We start from the raw sequence: 25,642 nt of genomic DNA on the forward strand, positions 1-25,642 counted from the left end.
AAGTAATTCTGGTCATTGAATGTCAAAATTCACATATATGACAAAGTCTTAAGAGATTTAAAAACTGGAAATAAGAAGCAATCTGTCACATCTTTACAGATGTTGTGGGCATACAGTACTTTAATCTATGCTGACTTTACCATGAGGAATGTTCTGACATTTAAATCACTTCTTCAGGGTGAGCTTTGAATTAATATTGCTGTCAGTGATAAAAGGCTAAAATCATCTCTATTGTCTGTCTGCAAAAACACACACCAAATCATCTTTTGTTGGTGTAATTAAAATGAAGTACTAGTGAAAAAGAAAGGGAAACTAACAAGGGAAAATATTTGATAATATTGTGGATTCCAAAAGGGAATTTTAATGTTGTTTTTCACACTGTATTTACACATGAAAAATATATCTGTGCTGTTGAGAAAGACAAAACAGTTCATGAAAAAAACAAGCAAGCCTAGTTGTTTTAAGTTCTTATTATAGACTTTTTATTTTATCCACATAAATAGTAAAGAAACTACAAGAACATAATTTAAATACATTTGCAGTAACAGTTTGTCATAATGGTTTATCATTATTTTTTTAATTACAGTCCCAAAAAATGGGCAAGGGTTTTCTGTTGTTCTGTGACATTTCACTTCACTCCAGCGCAGTTTTCTTCAGAAATGAACTTCCTTCATCCTCAGATGACAGCAGGATGATACTGTCACTTCAGTTTAATGACCAAGCAAACAAAAGATATGCATTCATTTTACAGGTACTGTATCAGTCTGAAAAATGAAAAGGCTTGGGTGGTCTATCTTACAACTTTTGCCGACCTTACCAGGGTGTAGAGTGGAGGAAAGAGGATAGGGGAGTCCTGTTTTCGCAAAGAGGAACAAATACGAAGCTGAGAACCAGTGCTCCCTGTCCTACCACTGGAAAATCCTTGTAATATAACTTTGCTAATTTTACACTTTCAAGTCCGTGTATGGGTATGAGGTCACTTGTGTCTGGATTGCCTTGTGGAAAACCCTTACGTTAATAACATGATTTCTTCCAGAGATCTGCTGGAAGCTCTGGGCAGGTGATTGTAGCTAATAGCAGGTGTACTTCAGGTACCTGGAAACAGAGGAGAATGCACTGCATCACACATGTACTCTTCATTATTTCTCTTGATTCTTATATACTACAAACTCTTTTCTGTTCACTCACACGCTCTAGGGCTAGCATGTAGTAATTCTTAAATTTGGACTAGTTTGGACTAAAAGCCAATAAATGCTAATTACTGTACATTAAACTGGCAACTATTATATACCAGCAGTTCCACAACACAGCAGGTCAAGTGGAAAAGTTATTTTTTCCCCAGTTGAATTAAGGAGTAACTTTAAGTTGGCTATATTGTGCAAGCCTAAAGTGCAATTTAGCCAGGACACCTAGATTAACACCTTGCTCATACAAACTGTGACATGGGATCTTAAATGACCTAGTAGCAAGAACACAGATTTAATGTCTCATCCAAAGGATGGAATTTCATACAGCACAGTGTCCCTTTTCAATGATGGGGTATTGCATTATAAATTCAGGTCAGAGGTCCAATAATGCAACCTAATAATGCATTAATGCAATTCTATGGTCAAAGATCCCAGATCACAAATGTGCATATACAGTACAGTACAGGCAATTTTAAGAAAGGGAGATGAATCTGTTTATAGAAAAATACATAGATGTTCACATACCTTTTAACTTTTGTTGAGATGGGTACCGATTTTCTCTTTCCTTATTAGGCTTGCATAGGGAATCTAGAGCAAAAAACATGCAAGGTTTGGATAAAGTAATAGCTAAAGAAATATTCTACCAGTTTAGGGTGAACTGTCATTATAAGTTGAACACAATGGAAACCTGTGTGAATACAGTAACATTTTTCCAGTTCTTTAATTTCAAAGGAACTAAAATGTTGCATGTGGTGAGAAACTATACTGTACTGCTACACTTGGAAAAGTTTTTAATTTTAGTACATTATATGTACAGTAGCTGTAGTTCTGCTCTGGGAATTGGCATGACAGGTTGTTGTTATGGGGGTTTTGTATGACATTCAGAGTTGGAACTCATTAAAGTATAGATGTAGGAAAGATCTTCCATGGCTGAAACAGCACAGCAATGTTGTCACTTCTGCTGAAACAGGAAATGATAGAAGCTGAGCTTTTCTGCACTGCAGTCCTATCCTAACATGCCTGTGGTATTTTAGGTCGAGTAGATCTGTCAGCGGTTTGCTGGTGCTTCTGCTTATATGAAGAAAAGAAACCTTTGAATTAAGTTAATAAAGCTGAACTGTATTTTGTCAAGACTGACCATTTTTGACTGACCATATGTATGCATAATTATGCATACATAATGAAAGGGATTAAAATGCAAACAAAGCTGTTGATTCCAATATTCAAATTATGATTATTTCATGTTACACTTGAAGCTATCATTATCTATTGATTTACACAAGAAACAAAATTGAAGCATTCTCTTCAATTTGTGAATTTCATCCATTTGTCTAACCAAATTTGACTTATTTTACATTAAAAAAAGGAGAAAGGACATTTTCTGTAGTCACTGATTCATCTTATTTTCTGTTTCCTTTCTGTTTAAGAAATAAGTTTTTTTCAGTTTCATAAAGCTATACGCTGATACAGTATAGAAGTATTCATCATTTCTTAAAAGTAGGGAATTGCATAGTACTATGCATTGCATAGTAGTGACATAGTATCTGGTAGATATCACTAGTAATGATTCCTTTATGTGTTGATGTATGAGTATGATTAATAAACAAAAAAGTTTCCGCTTTTGATCAAATTCTTAAGTTAAAGAAGGAATGCAATATCATGTATTGTAATGAAGCAGATAGATGCTTTGATAAACTGCTATAATATTTTTAAGCATTCCTTGTTCTGTCAGAATTTGAGTAGATGTTTTTACTAATTTGAAATATATCACACTAACAAATGCTTACATACAGTATTCTCCAGAAATGTGACAGTTTTTCCATTCACAGATTTGACTAATGATGTTCAAATGAAGCAGAATAAATATACACAGAATGGTAGTGAGGGCGTGCAGTCTCTTAAGGTATAACTCGACAGATGTAGAAATGATTGATCTTGAATATAGAACACTACATTAAACTAAATGCAAACTACTTCAAATAAAATCTTACGCTTGGAAGCTGTGAACTAAATCATGACATTTGTAAGTTTTATCTCTTTCAGTGTTAAGATTACATATTCAACAAAATCATCAGATTGAATTGATCAGATTGCAATTTTTAAAAGTTAATATTGTTTTTTATCTCGTCAGCAGTTATTTCTTTCAGTACCCTATCTTTAAAAAAATCTGTGTCCCACAGTTAAGCAATGACTTTGGTTATTGACTGCATGATTGCTTCCCATGCCTGTGTGTGTTTTTGCCGCAGTGTGGGCACAGTCAGATACTGGCCTTTTCATGAATCCTTTTATTAACTGATAAACACCATTTTATAATGTGACCGAAGCTTGCTGTTCAAGTGTGACATTTTAATCCTTCGCTTCATTTCCTGTGGCTGCCTTATTTAGTATTGTATTTTTTGCTTCATTAGAAAATATGTTGCTTTATGATCATACTGTAGTATCTGGTTTTAACTAGTCTACTTAGTTTTGCAGCTCCCAAGTGTAAAGGCATTACTAAATAATAATACAAATTATTATTATTATTAAAGATGAATTCATAATGAGTTTGTTTAATTATGTAGCTGGGTTTAATAGGAATTTATATTGGAAGCCATTTAGGCAGCCCTGATTAAATGCATATGAAGTGTGGCGCATTAACAGTCAAGGCATCTGACAGCCTTCATCTGTCCTCACAGCAGGGGTAAGGTTGATGACCTCTGGATCATCTCTTCAAGGAATGTGCCTCTGCCTCATCCTAGATCACAAACTCCCCTGAGACAGGGGTACTCAGTGTCCGTATCAATCAGGCTGTTGTTGCCTTTTATTGAACAGAGGCGTCCACCACTAACTTCATTTCACTTCATTTACCTTACATTGTTATCCGTGCTGGTCCCCAGCATATGCTGGAGCAATAATTATATCTGACCTTACCCAGCAATGTTAATCTGTAACGTCTGATATGTACACATTTAATTGACTGTTTTTTAATCTAGATAGCTGTATGACGTAGATAGATGACGTATAGTACAAGTCTCTTTTAAGCATGTTTGATGAAGGGAAGTTTTTTTTATTATAAATCTTAAAGAAATTTAAATCGGTGCTCTTCTCTTACCATTTGCAATTGCTGAACCATCTCTTCTCTGTATGCCAGCTCTCTCTTCATTTGGTCCTGAAAGTTATCTGGTTAAAAAAAAAATAAAAGCAGAGATTTCTTGGGGATGCAACATAATTTCATCTACTGTATATGGAGACATTTAGATTGAAAAAAAAACATTTGTATAAAAAAATGCATTTTATTATGACAGGGTACAAGTGGGGACCTGAAGTTTCACTATCCAGAACATTGTGTTTCTGCTTTTTACTTTTCAGAGTGGAATAACCTTTAAGATAATGGTTATACAGCTCATTCTTTTATTTCTCTGTCTACACTCTGTTATTATGGAATATGAATGAAATCTGTATTTTTATGTGTAAAATCTTCTTTTTCTTTTTCATGCCAAACACATTGGACAAAAACGTTTTAAAAAATAGACAGGATGCATATTTTTTAGATATCAAAACAGTGAAAAAATTATAGTTTTTCCATTTATGCACACTCTAAAGTTTTGTAAATTATATGTGAAATAATGAGCACAAATAAAAATCATATCTTCAGCTCACCGATATTTTTTATATCTGTGCTGGTTAAACTATCTGCAAACTGTACTCCAGAGTATGTTTTTCCAGGTCATATTATGTCCACCAGATGTCACTGTTGGCATATGAACTAAGACATCAGTTGTCGCAGTTGACTGTTAAAATGGATTCATGGCACACCTGGAAAACCTTTTAAGGTTTTCTTTACTTGACAAAAACAGTTTCATGTTGCTGGAACTGCTGTCTGATAACATAAAAAAACAACAGATTTACATCTTTAAAGAAACTCACATTTTTATGAAAAACTATGCCAAGGCATTTAATCGCAGCTCCCCTCAGCCATTTCTGTATTTCAAAGAGTCGTGGATTTTTCTACTGCCAAACCACGCTACTTAGTAAGTCAGTTCTGAGAGGACCAAAATGCTCAGCCTCAGGGTTCATGTTCAATGACAGCTGACAAATGTGTATTCTGCAGTTCATATATAACCATTTTATAGTAAATATAATTTGTTTACATACAAATTCAAAGAGTTCTATTGGCATGACCAATGAATTACATGTTACCAAAGCAGAAGCAATGATCAGAATGTCTATAGATATTTATAGTAAAAAAAACATATTGGCCACTTATGGACATAAAACATTATTATTTGACAGACTCACTCTCAGGCTGTGACAGTATGACAACATAAAACTGTTAAGGTAAAAACTGACCCTGCACTATGATTTGGAGAAAGGATTGTAAGGTGGGAGGACACTGTAACGTTTACTTACGGAACACTGGAAAAGTAGCATTGCCTTTCAGTGCATGAAACTCCTGTTCTAGCCGTCTTCGTAGATCTATCTGTTCTAACAGCACTTTCTGGAGCTCTTCTGCAAGACAGACACAGTGGAAAAGAAGCTATTACAGTCAGGAAGCTAACCACAACACAGTAGCCTGCAGAGCACCAAGGAGTCCATTTCTCAAGCCAGACAAGCAATGATACATAAGAGTGATCTCACTCTATGAATAACAAATAATTCCAATACATTATAAATGTATATATTAGCTTCAGTAACACGTGGAGCCCCTCAATGAATTCTCCATCAATGGAGGCTTTCTCCTCAGTTACATTAAGCTGAAATTTGCTGCCTTATTAAAACCTTATTCTTTGCTACGAAAACAAACCAACCTGACCCAAATCCCTATAAGCTATTGGCATCTTTTGTACCTTTTTCCATGTTTTCCACATCCTTCTTTAGAGATTCTGGTGGATTTGCTTCTTGGCTCTCATCACCTGTATCAAAATGGAAAAATGTTTGTAATTGTTATAACTTGTAGAGGTGCAATTACACACTACATAAGTCATGATACATTGAAAACACTGTCTTCAATTCTCCTCACAGTATGGTGCAGATGATATGTGCAGTAAGCAAGCCAAGGAAACTAACCTCATTTTACTGAAGGATTTTTATGTATTGCTGAATATATGTGGTCCGGTCATTTATTTAACTATTATTGTATTTGAAATAATACTAATACAATATTATGGTGATGACAGCATGGTACCTCTGCCTCACAGTTCTTTATTTTGATTCTGGATTAGAGAGTCTTCTGTGTGGAGTCTTCTTTTTTGTGGGGTAATCTCGTTTCTTTCCACCTTTCAAAGGCATGCTGGCTAGGTTAATGCATGTCTCAGAAATGTGTCTCGCTCTGTGTGTGTGTGCCTTGCAAAGGACTGGCCTCCCACCAGGGGTTCAGTCCTGCCTTGCACCTTGTGTCTGCCAGGTTAGGCTCCTGCAAACTTTTGCAGAACAAAGCGCCTGTGAATAATACAGTAACTGTGTTGTCTCAGTTTATTCATGAAATATTCCCACCATGCCAAGAATACTTTTGTTTTAAAAAAGAACAAACTCCCAATATTATTAGGTGAAAAGGAAACACTTGAACTCCCAGGAGGGACTTAAAAAGTAAAAATCTTCAAGACGTATTTTAGCAATTTACGGTGTAACAAACTATGATTATAAGATTTCTGCAAGGTTCCAAATAACCATCATATTCTCCCAAGATTCAGCAGTACTTCAGTCTCATTACAGGTGAGCATTATAGCCTGTTAGTGATGTTAGTGTTAAAGTGCATCCCTGATATTAGTCAGAAGAAACCTCTGGACAATGGTTTCTATGACAGAAATTTGGAGTTTAAGTGATTATTCGAACATTTCCTGTTTTTCATGTTAAATGCAAAGAAGATATTACCCATGAAGTGGATTAACTGATATAGAAACAGTACAATGCACATAAGTGTAGAAGATACAAATATCTAAGACTATTTGATTTTAAGATACACATTACATTTTTACATTTGATTCTTATTAGAGAACAATTCTCTTCCATTGCTGCCTGAAATGCATGGTTCGCAAAATGTGATCTGGGGGACCCATGGGGTAACTCAGAGAGATTCCAAGGGTCCCTAGGGGAAATATTTCACCCCAAGATTAAAATTGTCAGTTATCAGTTCTGCACTCATTAATAGAAAGGGCTTCCTTGCCCTGCAGTAAACTTTCAAATATTTCATTATTATAAAATTATCAAAAATAATTTTCATAACTTTATGTTAATATAACATGATGTGCAGTGCCCTTGTTGAAGGTGATCCTGAGCCAAGTGACAGGGAATTTCTGTTGTGGGTGGCTATTGTAAGTGACTACAACACAACGTATTCTAGACATTTTTCACTAATAATATCAGAATTAATATCAGAATTTAAAGGGGGCTTCTTTTAAAAGTGACTGCATGAAAAAGAAGAAAAATGCTGAAGATCCTGACTTAATTTCCTAAGGCTGCAACTGAATTGCAGTATTGTATATACAGTAAAACCCACTGGAGTAGATTGAAAAAAAAGTATTGCATGGATTTGTTGAAGGGGAAGAATGTGAATAATACAACTTGGCCATATATTACACAGGTATATTGTATACTATACTGTATGTCAATGTGTGAATGCAAAGGCACGGACAAATCAAAAGCAATCCTACACATTTGGGTATATACTGTAATCTCCCTTTCTGTTTGATTTCTTCCTCCTTAAGCCTTCTAACATTTCCTTCATTTCAAACTGCAGTGTTCTCACTCCCTTCCTCTCTCTGTCTCATTTGACAAGCAAATTTGCAGACATTGCCGGAGGATAACAACCTCGTTTGACAGTCAATTAACCGTGAATAGTCAAAGCCAAAGCAGTTTGCATTACATAAATGGAAAATTAGATTCTTTTCTCCCAAGAAACAGAACTCTCCTTAAGACACTGCAATAGACACTTTGGAATCAAAACTTCTAATCACGTCCTCTCTCAGCCCTTGGAGACATTTAGCAATCAGGCAAAGGTGGTTTCATTTAATTTGTTTCATGTAATTTTTAAAATGTATTATACATTATGTGAAGAGATCATTATCGTGTAGATAATATAAATGTTGGCATAGATGTCATAAAACACTTTTAATGTCTTTTTGACAGATATTAAAAGCAATAAGCTGTGATCTTTTTAATGGAAGGTTTCTTGGAGGAAAATGCAATTATATCCTTTCTATATTGTTCAAATACTGATTGTCGTCTTTCTTATGTTCGCTGATATTCTTCTTGAAATTGTACATGTCCCAGAAGAATGGATTTGCAATGACATTGGAATAAAATCAAGGGCTTCTCCTTTTTCTTGGTTATAGCTGGTAGTTTAAAGGTTTCTTATTTAAGTCCATACATGAGTTAGATACACTATATTCACATATTTACAAGCAAAACTACTCATTGTTTTCTATTTGTTGGACTGCAAAAACATTCTACCGTAAAAATTAATAACCTTTCATAACATAGAAATTCACATGCACAATACATACCTCCAGTCTCCCTCCAGTATTCGGGAGCAGAAGTGTCTGTGTCTGAAACAAAAAAGTTGCTCTGTTCTTTGTTTTCCTCTGTAAGAACAAGAAACCAAAAAGGTTGTTAATTCCTCCACTTTTCTGGGGACATGACAACCTGCTTTGCAATTGCCAGAGTTAAACAACATCTTCGTATCGCCTTTCCTATTTTTGTGTAAAAGTATCTAAAGATGAGCAGACCTTTCTATACAGGACCTGCTTTTGAGATGTTAATGACAAATTTTATTTTTTTATGGCAAAAAATACCTTTTGCGAAACAAATAACATTGCAACCTCCTTAATTCCTGTTTCAGGAAGTGACTTACAAGGTGTGAAAATATCTTCAATAACCAGAAACTGTGCCAACTTATTGGAGAACAAAATATCTGACACGATCAATGAAAGCACCCGCACCTGAAAGGCTGCTGTTTTCTTTGGTAGCAAATGCTGTTTGACTGTCCCCTCTGTTCTTGTGCCCCTGAAAAATAAATAGCGGAGAGAATAGTGAAATATCTTTACAAAAAATAGAAGTAATTCAGAGCACTACAGTCACACTTTAAAGGACTCTTGAAGGATTCTATATGTGTAATATATATAGTAGGTTATGAACCTACAACTAAAACGTCAAAAGGAACAATCTACATGAAAGGCAGCATAAAATCCTTCAATATTGCTACCGTAGATCTGGCGTTTGTGAATTTATATAACTATGTAAGCATATATACACGGACGTAAACAATAAGGGGTGATTTGAGGTGTGTCAGTATTAATTTAACCACGCTGTTTTCTCCATATTACCAGATTAACTAGCATCATGAAAGAACAATTCTTCCCACTACAACAGCTGTGCCCAACTCCTTCAGCTATCACAGCTGATGCAGTCTTTCCATGGGTTAAAGATTAAGAAGGCTAATAGGGAAAAGTGACAAAGGAAGAACAAATATAATGTAGCTGTTAAACAATATGCGATTCGGCTTATTAGGGAGAATCAAAGCGCGCTGAATATTTCATTTCTGCAGGGAACAGGACTATCAATCTTATTATGCATATATATCAACTGAGCCTAAAGCTGTATTTAAATAATAATTAGCTAAACAGCCTTAAGGGAATATTTACATCTTTGTAGCTTGACTCTTCCAGTGAGGCATGAATTGGGCTGGAGTCTTTTAGACTGGCAGGTGAATTGACAGCCAGGCTATTTTTGTCCTCTACTGCTTCTGCAGCAATACTGGGGAAATGCACCCTGTCTTTATTCCTATTCTCCCCATTCTCCGTGAGCCCTCGAAGCTGGGTGCACTGCCTGTTGTTGAAGTCTTCCTCCTCTTCATCCTGCTTGGTCTCTACATCCACCTCCTGCTCCTCATCACTGTCACCACTCTCACTTTGGTAGCTGCAGCTTGTCCCTGGAGAAAGATGCCGGTCGGAGCCAAATTCCTCCAGATTTCCATGCAGCTTCGCAATGCTCTCAGCATCTTTCACAACTGGCCGGAAGGCAGAGTGGTAGCTGGCCTTCCTGGCCTGGAAAGAAGGTGTTTCCATCAGCTTGAGCCGCCCGTCTGGGACAGGCCGGAGATCGTTGGTCGCAGACGTGCAGTCATTTTCGAACAGCCCACTCCTGGGATTGGCCAGGCTCCCTGTTTCGCTTTGTTCCGAAAGGTCTAGGAAAGCCTGGCGCAATGTAGGGTTTTCCGTCAGGGAGGTGAGGGCGTTGGGCTGAGGCTGGAGGTAGGTGGGGACTGGTATGCCGCCTGTTGTCCTTGGTGGCCAGAACATGCAGAAGGGAGGGTAGAAAGTGTCTTTTCTACCTGGCCAAAGGAGACCAGAAAGTCCACTATTTTTTTGCCCGTTGGGTGTCTCGCTGTCGTCCTTTTTTTGACAAAGACTGAAAGCTGGGAAGGTGTAAGGGTTTGGGAAGAGAGAGGTAGCAGGAAACTTTTGTAACATGCCAAAGCTCTTGCTTGGGACTGGGATGACAGGGTAGCTGCGTGGATTTTTCCGGGGTGACAGGCTAGTCCCATCAACGTCTTCATCCTCATCGAATCTGGCTCTTTTCTGGCCAAGATCTGGGGAGATCATGTGTGGGAGTACACTGTTGACAGCCTTTACCTGCCCCAGAGAGGAACAGTGGCCATGGGGAAGGGCTCTTTTGCGGCTGCCTCCATTGAACATGGCCTTCACATCCTCCCAGGCAAAGGCCAGATCGTCTGGTGGAGTTTTGTCAGTCAGTTTGAGGTGGCGCCGCCATGAGTTGAAATTGGCAGCATCAGGCTGGGTGTACTTTGCTTCCGGGGTGCGATGGGAGTGAAAAATGAACTTGTTTGGAGAAAAGTACATATTGCAGTAGGAGCATTTAATGCACTTTGCCCTGGAGCTGTTGTACCGGGCAGGAACAAAGTTTCCTCTGCAACCCCAAGCGCATTCGTGCGTCACATCAAAAGCAAAGTTGTCAGGGAGCTTAGGGGGACTGTTCTCCCCCAGGAAGGACTTGCAAAGTCTTTCAGCTTCTCGTTTGGTGATCATGCCACACCTTCTGGAAGAGATGGGCATGGCCCCTGCTCGTCGCAGGATCTCCAGCTGCACCGGAGTGCACTGAACACAGGTGATGCCAAGGGCCACGCGGCGGTTATGGATCTCATTGTAGCTGTAGTTCTTCAGCAGGGTGTTGGAGATCTGAGCCAAGCACAGCCGCTCCTGGTTGTCGATCACTAGGGAGACAATGGGAACGCCATACAGCACAACCTGGCCAACCTGGTTGGGCTTCAAAGAGGAGGAGTGGTTGGTCCTAGGTGGTGTAATAGGCTCTTGCTGGTAGGCGTTTGGAGGTGTGGTCATTACGATGTCGTTTGGTCCAGGGAGTTGATTTTTTTCCATTCTTTTGAGGTTCTTCTATGCAGTTGTATTTCCCCCTGGCAGAAAACATTACAAATATGTATCATTACAACCAAGCATTTAAAGTGTTACACCAGATTTAGGGTTCTTACTTTTTTTTTTAAATGGAGGTTTTGAATGCCTACTGCTGCAGTTCCGAATTTGAAGTATCAAGTAAACAACACATTTTGCGATGTTCTTAATTCATAGTGATATTTCATTTGAACCCAATTAAAACATAAGAAATACCACCACTTTGAAATCAATCGGACATTAATGATCCTTAATTAAACTAATATTCAAGAAGAAAAAGGGTAAGACTGATGGACAACAATCAATTTTAGATTTAATATTTGCAAAAGAAATATATAAGCCTTTCATTCGGTTATTTTTTGCAAAAAGGGTAGAAACTAGAAGTGTACTGTAAATCAAATATCTCAACAAAATCACGTTTTGATTAAATAAAATATGGGTAGGCATAAACTCTAAACTCTTTAATGTAGGTGGACACAAACAAGAGTTTGATAAAACATAAAATAACAAGACTTTGCCAGGTTTTCAGGGAAGATTTCAAGCTCACAATCGGTGGTATATTCTAAACTATGAGGAACATTTTTGTCTACTAAAAATAGCTCTAAGCGCTAAAAGAAATCCTTTACTATTTCTCATTTTGTTTTTAATTACAAATGTTATAGTTCTCATAAACGATATATCCTGCTATCAAAACAGATGTATATCAAGTATTTTGCTTTTTGCATTACATTTGAGTAATTTAACGACTGTTTTTAAGAAAAGTAAATGTATTTCTCCGTTTATTTTTCTTTCAGGAAGACAATTAGTAAAAATCAAAACGTGAAACAGAAATAAAAAAAATATATATCATTTTAAGACATAATGCTTAAAAATCAGTTTAATTTCTGTCTATCTACAGTATATTACTATTTCATTTGACCTAAAAAGGACATACCAATATTAATTGCATGGTTTTATCAATTATATTTTCCGAAAAGTTACTGAACTAATGTTGTATGTGAAGACGACTATTTGTTTAATTGCCGTTTTAAATATGTGGTTACAATTTTATATTGTAAGCTCTCGGTGAGACTTAATTTATTTCTGTTTAAAATATGCATCATTGAACTTAAATGTCGTCTCATTGGCAACGACGACGATGAAACAATGATAGGAAAAATAATAGATTTCTCGTAATGTTTTTCAATATTGTAATCTTTAATCCTAAACAATTTAATTTTGTTTACATAACCATTTAAATTCAGCCAACAACAATAATAACCTTTATTTTATATAGCGCTTTAAGGTATCACCGAACACTCTATTCAAAATCTGCAACCACTTTAAAAAAATGAAGATTTAAGATGTTGACCTTTGCAACGTCAAAACACTACTTTAGGTACCTATTAAAAATTGCATTTGTTGTTAAACACACCGTACAGTATGTTTAATGGGCTGCTCAGAGTGCGAACTGTAGAGGTGTCCCCTTTTTATGTACAAACAAAAATAGGTTTTCACTTATTCTATTACAATTTGACAATGAAAAACATCCCTAATGTAACACATGTAACTGAATTAAATTATTATGTCAACAATGATAAAAGCAGAAAGATGTATGTAAATTATTTCCACACACTTCAAGCCTGTTGCTCAATCATTATCAAACGAGAACTACAGTATATAACTGTAAACCTGCTCAATTGACAATCGTGAAACGATTTAAGAATACATTTTGCAAAGCGGTCAGGACGGTTTATAAACGTCCCGTACAAAACGCAGTCTATAGACATAAAATTATGCACACCCTTCCAAAATGAAAACAAACATACGTTGCGTTTCCCGTAGTCTAAAATACAAAGAACAGTTCGAATAGTTATGTAAAAAAGAACAAGCTCAATAATAATAATGATGATGTTTTAATGCTCTAAAGTTATACAAAAATTAAACAATAGACTTTTACCTACTTCAGAATATGTAGTACAAAGGTCGCATACAATAGAAGAGGAAGCGGTTTTACTTTAAAAAAGAATAGAAGGGTTTTTAATATTTTCATTCTAACAAACACAAAGCTAACCTTTCCCTACCTTTAGTACAATAAGGAAAATATATATCCTCAAATGAAAGCGGGGGGCAACATTTTCTCCAATGCAAGAACAAACAGACAATCAAACATTATCTTCTTTGTAAATAAAAACAAAAAACGCAAAGTCCCCACAACCAAATTACAATTATTCGCCTTCCAGTGCCAACAACTTACCCCTACTGCTTTAAGAGTGGATACTCTACATTGCCAGGTTACAAATTCCCTTTAAACGATCTGTTTGCTGTCTGAGCTTGTACCAGTGTGTTGGGTTGCAAGTTGATTGGCGTAGCTCTGCCTCTTCACTGGTCCGGCTGCTGAAGAGCTTTTCCGAGCAACCAATGACGTCTCGCTAACTGCCACTCAACGCGTTTTACACTCTAAAGAGGGGCTAATGCATGAGCCGAGCCCCAGGCTACCTCGGATGCCGTTCACCTCGAATCTGAATGAAGAAACCCGACAGTCGACACACACCGTGTGTGCACATTTTGTCAAAGTTGAGGAGGAGAGGAGAATGTCGTTGGGAAGGCTGAAAGCGTGAGAGCTGTTGCCCAGATTGTGAATGATGTTGTGGGTCTGAACTTCTTAGCTCTGACCTCTCCTGCCCCTGCCATAAAGCTACCATTCAAAACTACCTGTATTAAACTGAGACCTCTGCAAGACTACGAACATCACTGCGGTTTTTAAAAGATAAATTCAAAATAAATAGTAGTGTTTGCTTTTCTGCAAGTTCTTAGGCTGTTCAACACTCGGTTAAGTGAGGTAATTAATTTTGTATTTGTACCTCTATGCCAAGAGTTGTTGAATAGTGATATTTAAATTATTAGTTTTCTTCCACAAAAATGGTAAACAGCTCGATTGCGTGGTTAATAATTGAATTGTCCATACTTTATAATATCCCAAATTATTTACATAGTTGACTAACACGTTTTAAGACATTGGATTGTAACCGAAACAATATTTTTATTTCATGTTTGATGAATACATCAATTTTCATTCAGAAATTAAATATGTAAATTAAAGTGTTAGTGCAAATCTGCGAGTCATATTTGCCATCGTCAATGTTTTTGAGAAATGTACCTTTGACTAAATATCTGAGAATGTAAGCACATTTGTAAAAATGCAGCACAAGGCATTTCTGTTATTTAGCCTCGATAAACCTTGACAGAATTGTCGAATACAAATTATGTCTGCGTTTATGTTAAGAATTTAACATTCATTATTGTGATTTGCACACGCCATACACCCGATTATATCAAAACACAAACAGAATTATTCATTGGCAAGCCAGTGACAGTAATACTGCGGCAACTGCAGTGTAGTCAGTGTAATGACGTGAGACTCCTCTACAGACACGGCCCGTAATGAATAGACAGGTCTTCAAGAAAACGAAGGAACGCCTTGTTAACCCCTCCCAGCCTCAAGCATTATACTGGACGCCGTCAGTCCCACTCCAATAAAAAGTATTTTTTTCATAGGTCAAGGATAAGACTTAAATGGGGTTTAATATACTACATTATAATGACATTGTATTTCTTAGCAATGTATAGGAGGGTGGGCTAATACCGAGCATTGCGGCAAAAGTTTAATCAATATGTGCTATATATATTTGTGTACAAAATATTTAAAAATGATGAGACAAATTCAGGAGTTTCAAACAAATCGGCTTCAAAACGACATGGCAAAGTTAGGTGTTCTCTGGCATTGCTGTTGGGTTTAAATGATAATCTGCCAATCACTCGCGCAGTTTTCCACGAACAAAATAAACACGCAGTTAATTAATCAAGTAGTGACATGAGAGGACAGTGGGGCTAAAGACCTTTCTTTATTGTTTATCATTTGATAGGCTACAAGATTAAATAGGATACTCCAACCATCAGTTGTAATCAATTTGAAAACGAAGAATTAGATCATGTGAAAACAGAAAAGAGACAAAACGACAAATACATAGTACGCAGGACTACCGATCAATCCCTTCAGCGGGTCAACTAGCCATGACACATACTTTATTATAACCCATAGCCTAACATTAACCGATTAATATGGCAACAATAAAAATGTGCATCATCTTGTTATTGATCGCTATGAAGAGTCTTGTGCTCCCTTTTCTAGGACATTTTAATTATAAAGAAAGTGACAACATAGAACTTTCTTTAAACAACAGCAAGAAAGTGACCGTTTCCTTAAAACGGTACACTAATTCATTTCCTTCACACACAAATGCTTAATCAAATTTGAATTTTTTATCATCATCATATTCCTATCTTCCTAACAAAGCAAAACATTACTGCGATTGGTCTGTAGTTAAACCTGATCGTCAAACTGTAGTCGAATCCGTCTAACTCTATTATCAAGCACTGTCTATAGATTTATGTAAAACACAAAACAGAACTACTGTACCGCTACACTAAATGATGAGTTAATTACCAAATAGTTCCATAATAATGTCATGCAGAATAGTCTGATAAAAATTTCGCGACAGGATCGTTCAGGGTTTAGGGCAATTTGCAATAATCACCCGAATCATTTAGACAAATATTTTATATAAAATAAGTAAAAATTGCATTATCGTAATTTAAGTATTATTTATATTTTATACTATCCAGAAAATGTTATAAGTAACTTTATAAACGTTAGACCTGGACTAGATCGTAAATACATACTAATTTATAATGCACGAGATATTTTCAAGCTTTCATTCGTGAGTCTTTGAAAGTTTTGGATTAACCTTTTTGTTAACTTTTCATACATTTAGTTCTCCTTGCACTTCAAAAGGCTAAATTAGGCATAAAATATATAGAAACCTCGATAGTTAATACACACCATCGATAATAAAACGATTGCGTACAACAGTAGCTTTAAATGGAAAGTTGTTCCTAGCATCGGAACATATTCATTCATAGGCTTCATATTTCTTATGAATAATTTAAAAAAATAATCACAAAAAATAAAACTCGTAAGGATGAATATTAGCTTAATATACTAACCAAAAAACGAGGACACAACAAATGTAGGTTGCTGAAGTTCTGTATTCAAGGTTTTGCTAAAATATGGTTTTTATGCGCATTTATAATATTTTCCCCTCGTGGTTCTGTGATTAATAAAATGAATAAGTGGAATAATAAAGGTTAGATTTTTTCAAAGCCAAAGGGTATTGACGGAACAGTAAGAGGGCCCCATCTGGTCCATCTAACATCTCATTTAGATCAGATCACTTTTGCCTTTGTCTCGACTCTGACCCAACCAACACACCACAACACAGCTCAACACAGCTCAAGCGCGCTATAGTGTGGAAGTTTCTTTTGCATGAGAAAGACAATTATAGTGTATGCATGTGTAGAGATTAATAGATCGATAACGTTAGCAACTGCATATAGTTGTTTTGAGCAATCATAGAATATGCACACATATTTCGGTATTACAATTTCACCATATATAGAATACAGGAAAACACTTTTCCTAATGCAGGTGACATTAGTTATGTGATTACTCTACTGATAAATTAATCATGCGTTTTAAAAGAATTGCCTGTATGACCCATTGGGGCAGCCTTAAAAAAATTATATAAATTAAGGGCTACAAGACTTAGTAAAACGAAGCCGTTTAACACGAAATCAGACAACAAATCAAAGATGCTCCAGGCGATTCATTTGAATTTTTAAATACCAGAAATCTCTCTGCCAGCTGAAATGATACATTATCCCTCGTGCTTTCATAGTGCTCCAATTCCTTGCACAGCATGACGTGAAATTGTACCCCTTTTTGCAATTATACACGTATTGCATGCAGACACATTATATTCATTATGATTTAAAACCCATACAAACTTTTAGGGATGGTCATTGATCTTGAAGCAATTCTTTTCGTTCAAAACAGCTGTAGGTTACATATATAAAATCAAAGGACGAACTTTCGCATTTAAATGCAGATTCTGTCATTATTACAGAAATCTTTTAAACCTTCCCCTTCAATAAAATACCTAATCCTTATTTAATACCAAGGTTCTATCTCAAAATGACAAAATCATAATTCCCGTTTCTGAAAAGGCTTACCGTACAATGTAATTTAAGAGACATTAATAGCACGTTTTCATTGGAAAAAGTAGGCACGAGTTGAGTTTTTGCCTGTTAACCTATAGTGCATACCTTAAACATATTTTATTACTTCTAAAGATTATTTTAGAGAATTGGGGTATGATGCAGTATGCGGATGTGGTCAACAGTCTTCATAACGCTGGGACCCTGAACCAAAATCGGATAACATGTTTACAATTTATTGTTATTAGTTTATTTTAGTTTATTTAGTTATTGGTTTTCCAATTACAGATATGACCTAAAGGCCTTATTCTGATTTACGATTTACGATAACATAAGCCTGACAGAAACCGATATTCGATTTTTACCCTATGGTACAGTAGGTTAAAACAAATTTAAGCGCAATACCCATTACAAATCATGGGAAAGACCTCACATTGCGCCGGTTGTTAATCCACACCATAGATACTGAACCTGTACGTGTCCCTAGCAGTGAATTATATTGTGCTTAAAAACTAATTCAACCTTTTCGCGTTGTTATATGCAACTATCTTTTTTATTGTCACCTCGTTGTACCGTAGCTCTTAGTGCTTTTGCTATTGCAAACTGCTAATCCTTTAAATTTTTTGTCAGTAAAGTATCATTTGCTGTGTTTATATTATATACTGAGACCCGGGGCCTCCCACACATCGTAATTTACTTTATGCTCAGTTTTAGTAGCTGTTCGCCTTGAAGTCATTGTTTTGCTTCACATAATACAAATAAAGAGTTTATTAATTCAGTCAGTTCCATCCATTGTCTTATTCCTGGTAAACCCAGATCCTATTCCGGTAGCATGGTGCGCACGGCTGCAGTATAACGTGGGATGGACAGCAGACCATAGCAGGTCACATAGCCACAATTTTGAGACGCAAATTAACCCACCCTTCATGTCTTTGGAAAGTGGAAGAAAGCCGGTGAAAAAAATTCGCGAAAGTAGGATTTCAAGCTAAAATGCTGATTTCATAATTTCGTTTCCAGGTTTAGGCATCAGGTGAGTTGTTGTAAAAAGGCATACGTTCTGCTGCTGATGATATTGAAGGTAACGATGATTGTGAAATTACAAACTTATAAAAATATAAACAACTTAAAATAATACATTTGATCAAAATTAATTTATGTGCAAAGGAAATGGGAAATATTTTGCCAGGAAATCTGAGACCACTTTGCAGTAAGTGAGGTTTGTAGTTGGGTTTGTTTTTTTCTCCTTAAATAAAGTCTAATGTTTTCCTTTGTGCTTGTTAATCAATGTTTAGAATGCTTTATTAAAATTTAGTTCCGGAAACAACGTTGCAGTTGTTGCAGTTCCGAGTTTTCAATGTAATAGACAGGACATCATTTCTTACGTAACGTCTTACAGCGTTACAGTGACTTTAAAGAACAAATCACGCAGTTCTTCGCAAATGTAGAGGCCTACCTACGCAAGACAGTGTGGAAGCTTGTATTAATTAGCTTACTAAACTGACAAAAAGGCTGACGGTTTTCCAGACCAAATCAACCAGCGACACAGAGACTCATGTGGGTGACCACAGACCTTTCTGGGGATTTCCTGAAACAAGACGTCGCATTTCTCCTGTTAAAATAAAGCCCTATTTATTCGCGCGAATCTGCTTGAGTACAAAGCATATTTTCACTTTCAATTAAGCCATTTATTGGCTGTTAGAAATAACATTACGTATCCTCATTTCATGCGTTCCGACCCTGCAGTTCATTTTTAAAATCAGTGGTCTTCATTGAAAGTAATTACTGTCCTTAAAACTGAGCCCTTTCAATTAGACAAAGTTAAAAATCGACATTTACAAATTTGAGCGTTGCAAACTGCCTTTTTGTAACCTGTGAAGGAGGGATGCCTGAGGCCAAATGCAAAAAGAAAACAGATTTTCTTATTATACTGTATATACAGTAGCTTTAATAAATGCCTTTGAAATTGATTATGATTTACAACGGCTGGGGGAAAAGGCCTGATTGTCATCATCCCTGTCAAATTTCAGTTAAGAACTTTCATGAAGATATCTAACCCACATAACTAAAAACACAGTCCTCCTTGGATGAAAACTGGTACTTATTAAACATCTCTGATTAAGGAGGTAAGGCTTTCTTGTAGACGATGTGTTAATACTTTGCCTGAATAGCAAAAAAGAAAGGGTTTCTTGTAGACTATGTGTTAATACTTTGCCTGAATAGCGTAAAAAGAAAGAAGCTGTCAACACGTGTGATAGAGTAAAATGTTAGGATTCATGGACAAGGAGACAACTAAAGATTAGTTAAAAATACGAATTACAATGTTTGGTGTTGGTCATGAAGTCGATGAACCACTGCTTTAGAGCCACACAGCAGAGTAGTGCAACCCAAGGACCTTCAATAACAAGACATTTGTAACATTAAAGATACAACAGAAACAGCATAGTGTAGGTTATGTTCTTACACACATAACTATGAATTGGAGTCAATACTCTCAGCTCAGTTACTGTACTTGGCACTTCTACGCCTAATTTAATTAACAATAAAACCATTGAAAACTGTTTATACAGTATGTGACTCAATTTCTCATTTTACTAGTTTTACCTTCAAGGCCATGTTAAGGTAACCTCTACATCACTTCTGTTTTCCTGAGGTTGTGCTGTGGTGTTTACAATGAAGCATTCTACATTTCAACCCACCGCAAATACAAACAAGTAATGTTTGGTGCAAGATATGAATGAGAACCTTCTCCCTCTTGAAAATCTACTGTCATGATGAGTGTACATCTGTTGATGATGATGACAAAAGAGGTTAAGTTTTTTTAAAAAGATTATTTCTGTAAAACCCACTTTTATTGTTTGTGATGAAGGAAAAACAATCCCAAAAGGCCAATAGTCTAGTGTCAGTAAACTGAAGTGGTATTAGACGTATTACAAGGTAGTTTCTCAGGAGGAACAAGGAATGAGCAGCTTGACCTTAGAAGTTACAGCTGACACTGTGGGTCACTTTTTGCTGGCAATAAACAGATTTGCCATTTAATTTGTTTGAAGTTCATTTTGTTTTAGCACACAGGAAATGCTGGAGGTGGACGAACACTGGAATATGAAGTGTCCTGATAAGCAAAGATTACATAAAGCCAATTTGGCTCCAGCTTTGCTCGTCCCAGAGGAATGACCTATGAGAGGTAAAATGATGCAGTGATTCAACCCTTACCTTTTCAGATTACCTGCAATGAATCTGAAATGACTTTGTGGGGAGACCTTGTAATATCTCCTGTACAGTCTCATCTGAAATGACAAAACTCATTTGACCTGTGACCAGATGAGACCCTGAACAGAAATCTTGAAATTGTGACCAGCATCTTACTGTATCCACAGACTGAGTAGATACTACACTGGAATACACAAGCCCTTATATTATTATAAATTATAAATATAATTATATAATGGTATGATTCATGTCAGGTTTCCAGTTTTCATATATATATACCAACACAAAGTGCTGAATATTTCAAGACTTTCTGTATTTTGAGAAAACATTTCTAGAAAAACAAAAGGTTTGAAACACAATCAAATATAATGGCTCATCTATAAAATTTGCACAGGAGCCTGTGAACTGCTAAGAAAGAGAGAGACATAGATTGAACTTTTTTTTGCCACAAAATGTATTTGTTTTTCAGGCAATCCCAAATTCAAAACATGCATGCTTTCAAGTTAAAGAAAAGTAAAAAAAATCTTAATGTATTTTATATAATGTCACATATTTTCCATCTTTCCACACTTATGGTACTTGCAATTAATATTGGTATGGAGTTAAAGAATCATACTGTACAGTATGTTCCCATGTTTCTTTTACTATCTTGTTAATGTTGAATATAGTCTTCCAGGCTCTCTGCAGTACTCAGAAAGACAAACAGTGAAGAAACCTGTGAGGGAAACTGTTTAGCTCAGTTCAGAGGATGGCAACTCTAACCCTTGATAGCTGGCACCCTGCAGGTTTTGTGGGTATGCTTTAATCAGTCTCTACTTCAAACCCAGAAAAGTGCTGCTCTTCACACATTAAGTCAATTCACTTCACTTTCAGTTTATGGTTTATTCACTTTGCTTAAATAGCACTCCAGGTGAAACATAAAGCATATGGCCATCCTGGACCTGAACACTTGGAGTTGCTCATGAATGATGTAATGTATTAGGAAGAATAAAAGAATCTGAAACAGAAGTACAAACATGAGTAAGAGAAACAGTTTTACACATAGGGTTGTAGGGGTCTGGAACAAGCTGTTAATCCATTTTGATGCTGTTAGATAGGCTTCTTCAAGACAAATCTGGATGAAATCAATTTTAGCTGATAGCTACTGAACAGACTTACAAAGTAGGAGTGCCTGCTCTCATTTTGACCTTTATGTTCTTAGTCAAAGATGACTGCAAAACATATCGGAAATCTAATATCAGCTCACTAGCAGTATATAAGCTACAGTAGAACAGTAATAAAGGTGGGTAGCTGCGTCAGCATGCATAGGCTGCAAAGGAACAAGTAATAGGTTTATTCCATGCTGAAAAAAAGAAGAAAGAGAACACAACGTTTCGGCCGTGGAGCCTTCTTCAGGTGCCTGAAGAAGACTCCACAGCTGAAACATTGTGTTCTCTTTCTTCTTTTTTTCAGCATGGAATAAACCTATTACTTGTTCCTTTGCAGTAATAATAAATATGCCCTTGTCCTACATCCAGACATATACATGTAAAATTATAGCTCTGAAATTAAAATCACTTTTCACAACTGTAGGAAAACCACATGATCATTAATAGCTGTAAAGGATTCAAAGAAACAACTTTGAAATGTAAGGGCTACACTCACAGATGTATCACATACTGCTGTAGTTCAGGTGGAGGTAATGCAATTTCTGTATTTTCAAATGTGAAAATGAAGGAAGAACCGAATGTGAAATTTTTCAGCTAGATAGTATTATAACCTTTGTATAGCACAAAACATTACTGGACATACCTTACATTGCAAAACTTATACAGCACTTTATATTATAAATACCAGAATATTTTATCAGTAATCTACTCCCATGGATTCCACTGTATTTTGATATTCATGCATGCTTTTTTGTGTATACAGTACATAAAGCTGACACTTAACATGCTGAGATCTCCATAAGCAAATACACAAAACATTCTAAAATGGCACTGGTACCCATTGATGTTTCAAATTATTCTGAGAAGCATCATTTTGTGAGATGTTATGACAGATCAGTTATGAGTTTACAGGCGATTCATGTGACTGTGACAACTAATTTAAAGACAGCCAAGTGCTTTTATACCAGACATTTACATACTATAATATTTTACACTATTATATGTTTGCTGCTGTCTTTGCTTTCCAATAGGTGAAGGTGTATTAGGTCGATAATGTTCTGTTTAAACCGAAGGATTCATTTAAAATTTTACAAATGCACTTAAATTATTCACAGGCAAACCAGGAACATGAAGCACGTTATTACAATTAAGATGATTGCACATCAATGGGGAATTCTACAAAGCTATCGTTTTTGTGTTGTTTCATTTATTTTACAAAACTAAGTTTTTGGGACTGTAGAAAAGATTTGGGGTAATTTGATTGATCGTTCTAAGATTTTTTCTTTTCAAATTAAACATCTTACAAAAACAGTGTAAATATAAATAAATCTGGATTTGAAAAATTAATGTAAAAGCATGTCCTAGTTATTGGTGTCAAGCAAAGGAATATATACAGTATGGAGTTCTAACAAATCACTGTAACAGGTTAAAACTAAAATGGAATTTTGAAACAGCATTAAAATGGTGGTGGTGGAGGGGAGTCCCTATTACCTGTAAAGCACTTTGAGTGGAGTGTCCAGAAAAGCGCTATATAAGTGTAAGCAATTATTATTATTATTATTATTATTATTATTATTATTATTATTATTATTATTATGTTCGAGAACCACATCATCTTTACTACAACTGCTTCAACCGTTTAACTCAAAGTTAAATTATTCTCTTTTCAAGTGTGCATGGCGAGTACAGATCAAGCGACTTTAGTTGATCGACTTGCTTCAGTAATTAATTTTTTACTAACAAATTACACACGGTAATTCCCAATAGGTCACAAGGCAGGCAAAAGCTCTTTTCAAAACCACCTTCAATCAAAAGCACGCGGTGTAGATAAGGAGATCAATCAAGCCAATTACTGATTGATTTCCAAACATAGTTCACACGCCCCCTTTGTCAATCGCAACTGGGAGAAAAAAAGTATTGCTTACCTACTTCTGAATAGAGGTCAGTCTTTAACTGGAGTGGAGCATTCGCGATTCGTCAACCGCAGACGTAGTCTTCTTTTGCCTTTGGGAAATACGAAAAGCACCAGCCTGTATGGTTTACTTTAGTCTTCCAAGCTGCTATGCACCCTTCAACTCCCCTTTGGGCACAGAGATATAAAAAATCGACTTGTTCTGTCCAAGAAGTTTATGACAAAGATCTGTTTCCTCTGTCTCTGCAATATGCGTGCTCTCCACCATTCAGACCGTGCAATACGTAACCGTATCAAATAAAATTACACACGCACGCTCACAGACAATGGAGCAAACGCTAGACAGGGCAGCAGGATCAGACACGAAAAATATGCTCAGCTCAGCCAATACAAATAGACTACACACAAGGAATACACAACTAGGACGAATGAGTGCTCCGCTAACTTGCAGAAGGTCATTTTATAGGCTAAATGAAATAAGACGAGGTACCTTATGATTGTTTTGTGTTCAGCATAGTGTTAAGATAATCTACACGAACTGATTAATTAAGCTATCTCTTGCTTTATCAGAGCAAAGACAGCGGTTTTCACTACGATTACGCACAACAGCCCTGCTTGTCATTCGCAGTGGAGCCGTCAAACAAGGGTGGTAACAGAAAGCACCTGCGGTAGCGCTTGCTTGAGCAGAAATCGTAAACTTAATGCGAACATCATGCACGAGTTCTTCAGCAGCCAGCAACAGAATTAAAAGCACAAAACGTTACTCCAACCATGTATTTTTATTTAAAAATAAAACTGTTATTCAGTCAATATACACCGCATGTAAAATGTATTTTAAAACTTGCTTTTCAATAAAAATAATGAATAGAAAAACTAAGAAACGTGCAATCTTTGTACAGTTGCTTTTTCGAAATAGGCTATACTGCAAAAAATAGCATCCTCTTGTATTAATCTAAGAGTTTTCTTAAGTACTGTACGTACTGTATGCTTTTAGTGTTTTCTTTATGTAAAGGGTTTGTTTACTAATATAAGTGGATATAATCATCTACTGAAGTTTTTTTCCTTAACTCCATAACTACAAGGCGTATATTTCTTTACTATTAGCTCATTGGGTTAAGAAAAATAAGTAAACCCGATGCCTATTAATAATAATGATAAAAACAATAATCCAATAATCTTTCACAGAGTGGTTATTATTCAGTATTTTTAAAATTCGGTTGTAGGTTACTGCGTCAAACATGCTTCTAAGATTCAACTGAAGTGTGAAAATGTGAAGTATAGTTAAAAAAATTACAGTTCAATATTTAAAACATGCAACAGATAAAATTTAGATTTAACTCTAGTACTAAGCCTTCGGTATAAGAGTGTGTTTAGTTTCTTTCTCTGATTAAAACCTGTAGTTTTTAAATATGAGACTATTTTTGTCTGGTTACATTTTTCAGTTTTGCCTCAATCTAACGTTACATTACTGTAAAAAATATGAGAACAAAGAATTAAAAGAAAAAAAAAACTATTGCGCTAATTACTTCTGTCGAATGCACTAAACACAGCAATCCATGCACTGTAATTAAACATACAGTCCAATTTCAGCTCATTAGTAATGCAATAAGTTAATAGCCTCTTTAGTCTGACGGAATTGAGTAGAGAACAATTACAAATTAAGGATAAGCTTCGTCAAGAAACTCACGG

General features: G+C 36.0%; 1 protein-coding gene across 2 annotated transcripts; it reads right to left on the bottom strand.

Annotated features, from left to right (window-relative positions):
* Positions 1–455: 455 nt before the first annotated feature.
* skor2 (SKI family transcriptional corepressor 2) lies at positions 456–24,262 on the bottom strand. Of its 2 annotated transcripts, none has more exons than XM_088628791.1 (9): positions 23,967–24,262; positions 9,806–11,595; positions 9,104–9,167; positions 8,669–8,746; positions 6,014–6,079; positions 5,577–5,675; positions 4,279–4,346; positions 1,713–1,775; positions 456–1,095 (listed from the first exon to the last, which is right to left on the bottom strand). In XM_088628791.1, the coding sequence occupies exons 2-8, from the start codon at positions 11,558–11,560 to the stop codon at positions 1,716–1,718; spliced, it is 2,190 nt and encodes a 729-aa protein (XP_088484917.1). In that variant the 5' UTR covers positions 11,561–11,595; positions 23,967–24,262; the 3' UTR covers positions 456–1,095; positions 1,713–1,715. The 2 variants fall into 2 exon arrangements, with proteins under 2 accessions (XP_088484917.1, XP_088484916.1); XM_088628790.1 differs by lacking the exon at positions 23,967–24,262 and adding an exon at positions 13,827–14,176.
* Between the last annotated feature and the right edge of the window lie 1,380 nt (positions 24,263–25,642).

This window comes from Lepisosteus platostomus, chromosome 4, assembly GCF_059453375.1.
Source record: "Lepisosteus platostomus isolate fLepPlt1 chromosome 4, fLepPlt1.hap1, whole genome shotgun sequence".
NCBI lineage: Eukaryota > Metazoa > Chordata > Actinopteri > Semionotiformes > Lepisosteidae > Lepisosteus > Lepisosteus platostomus.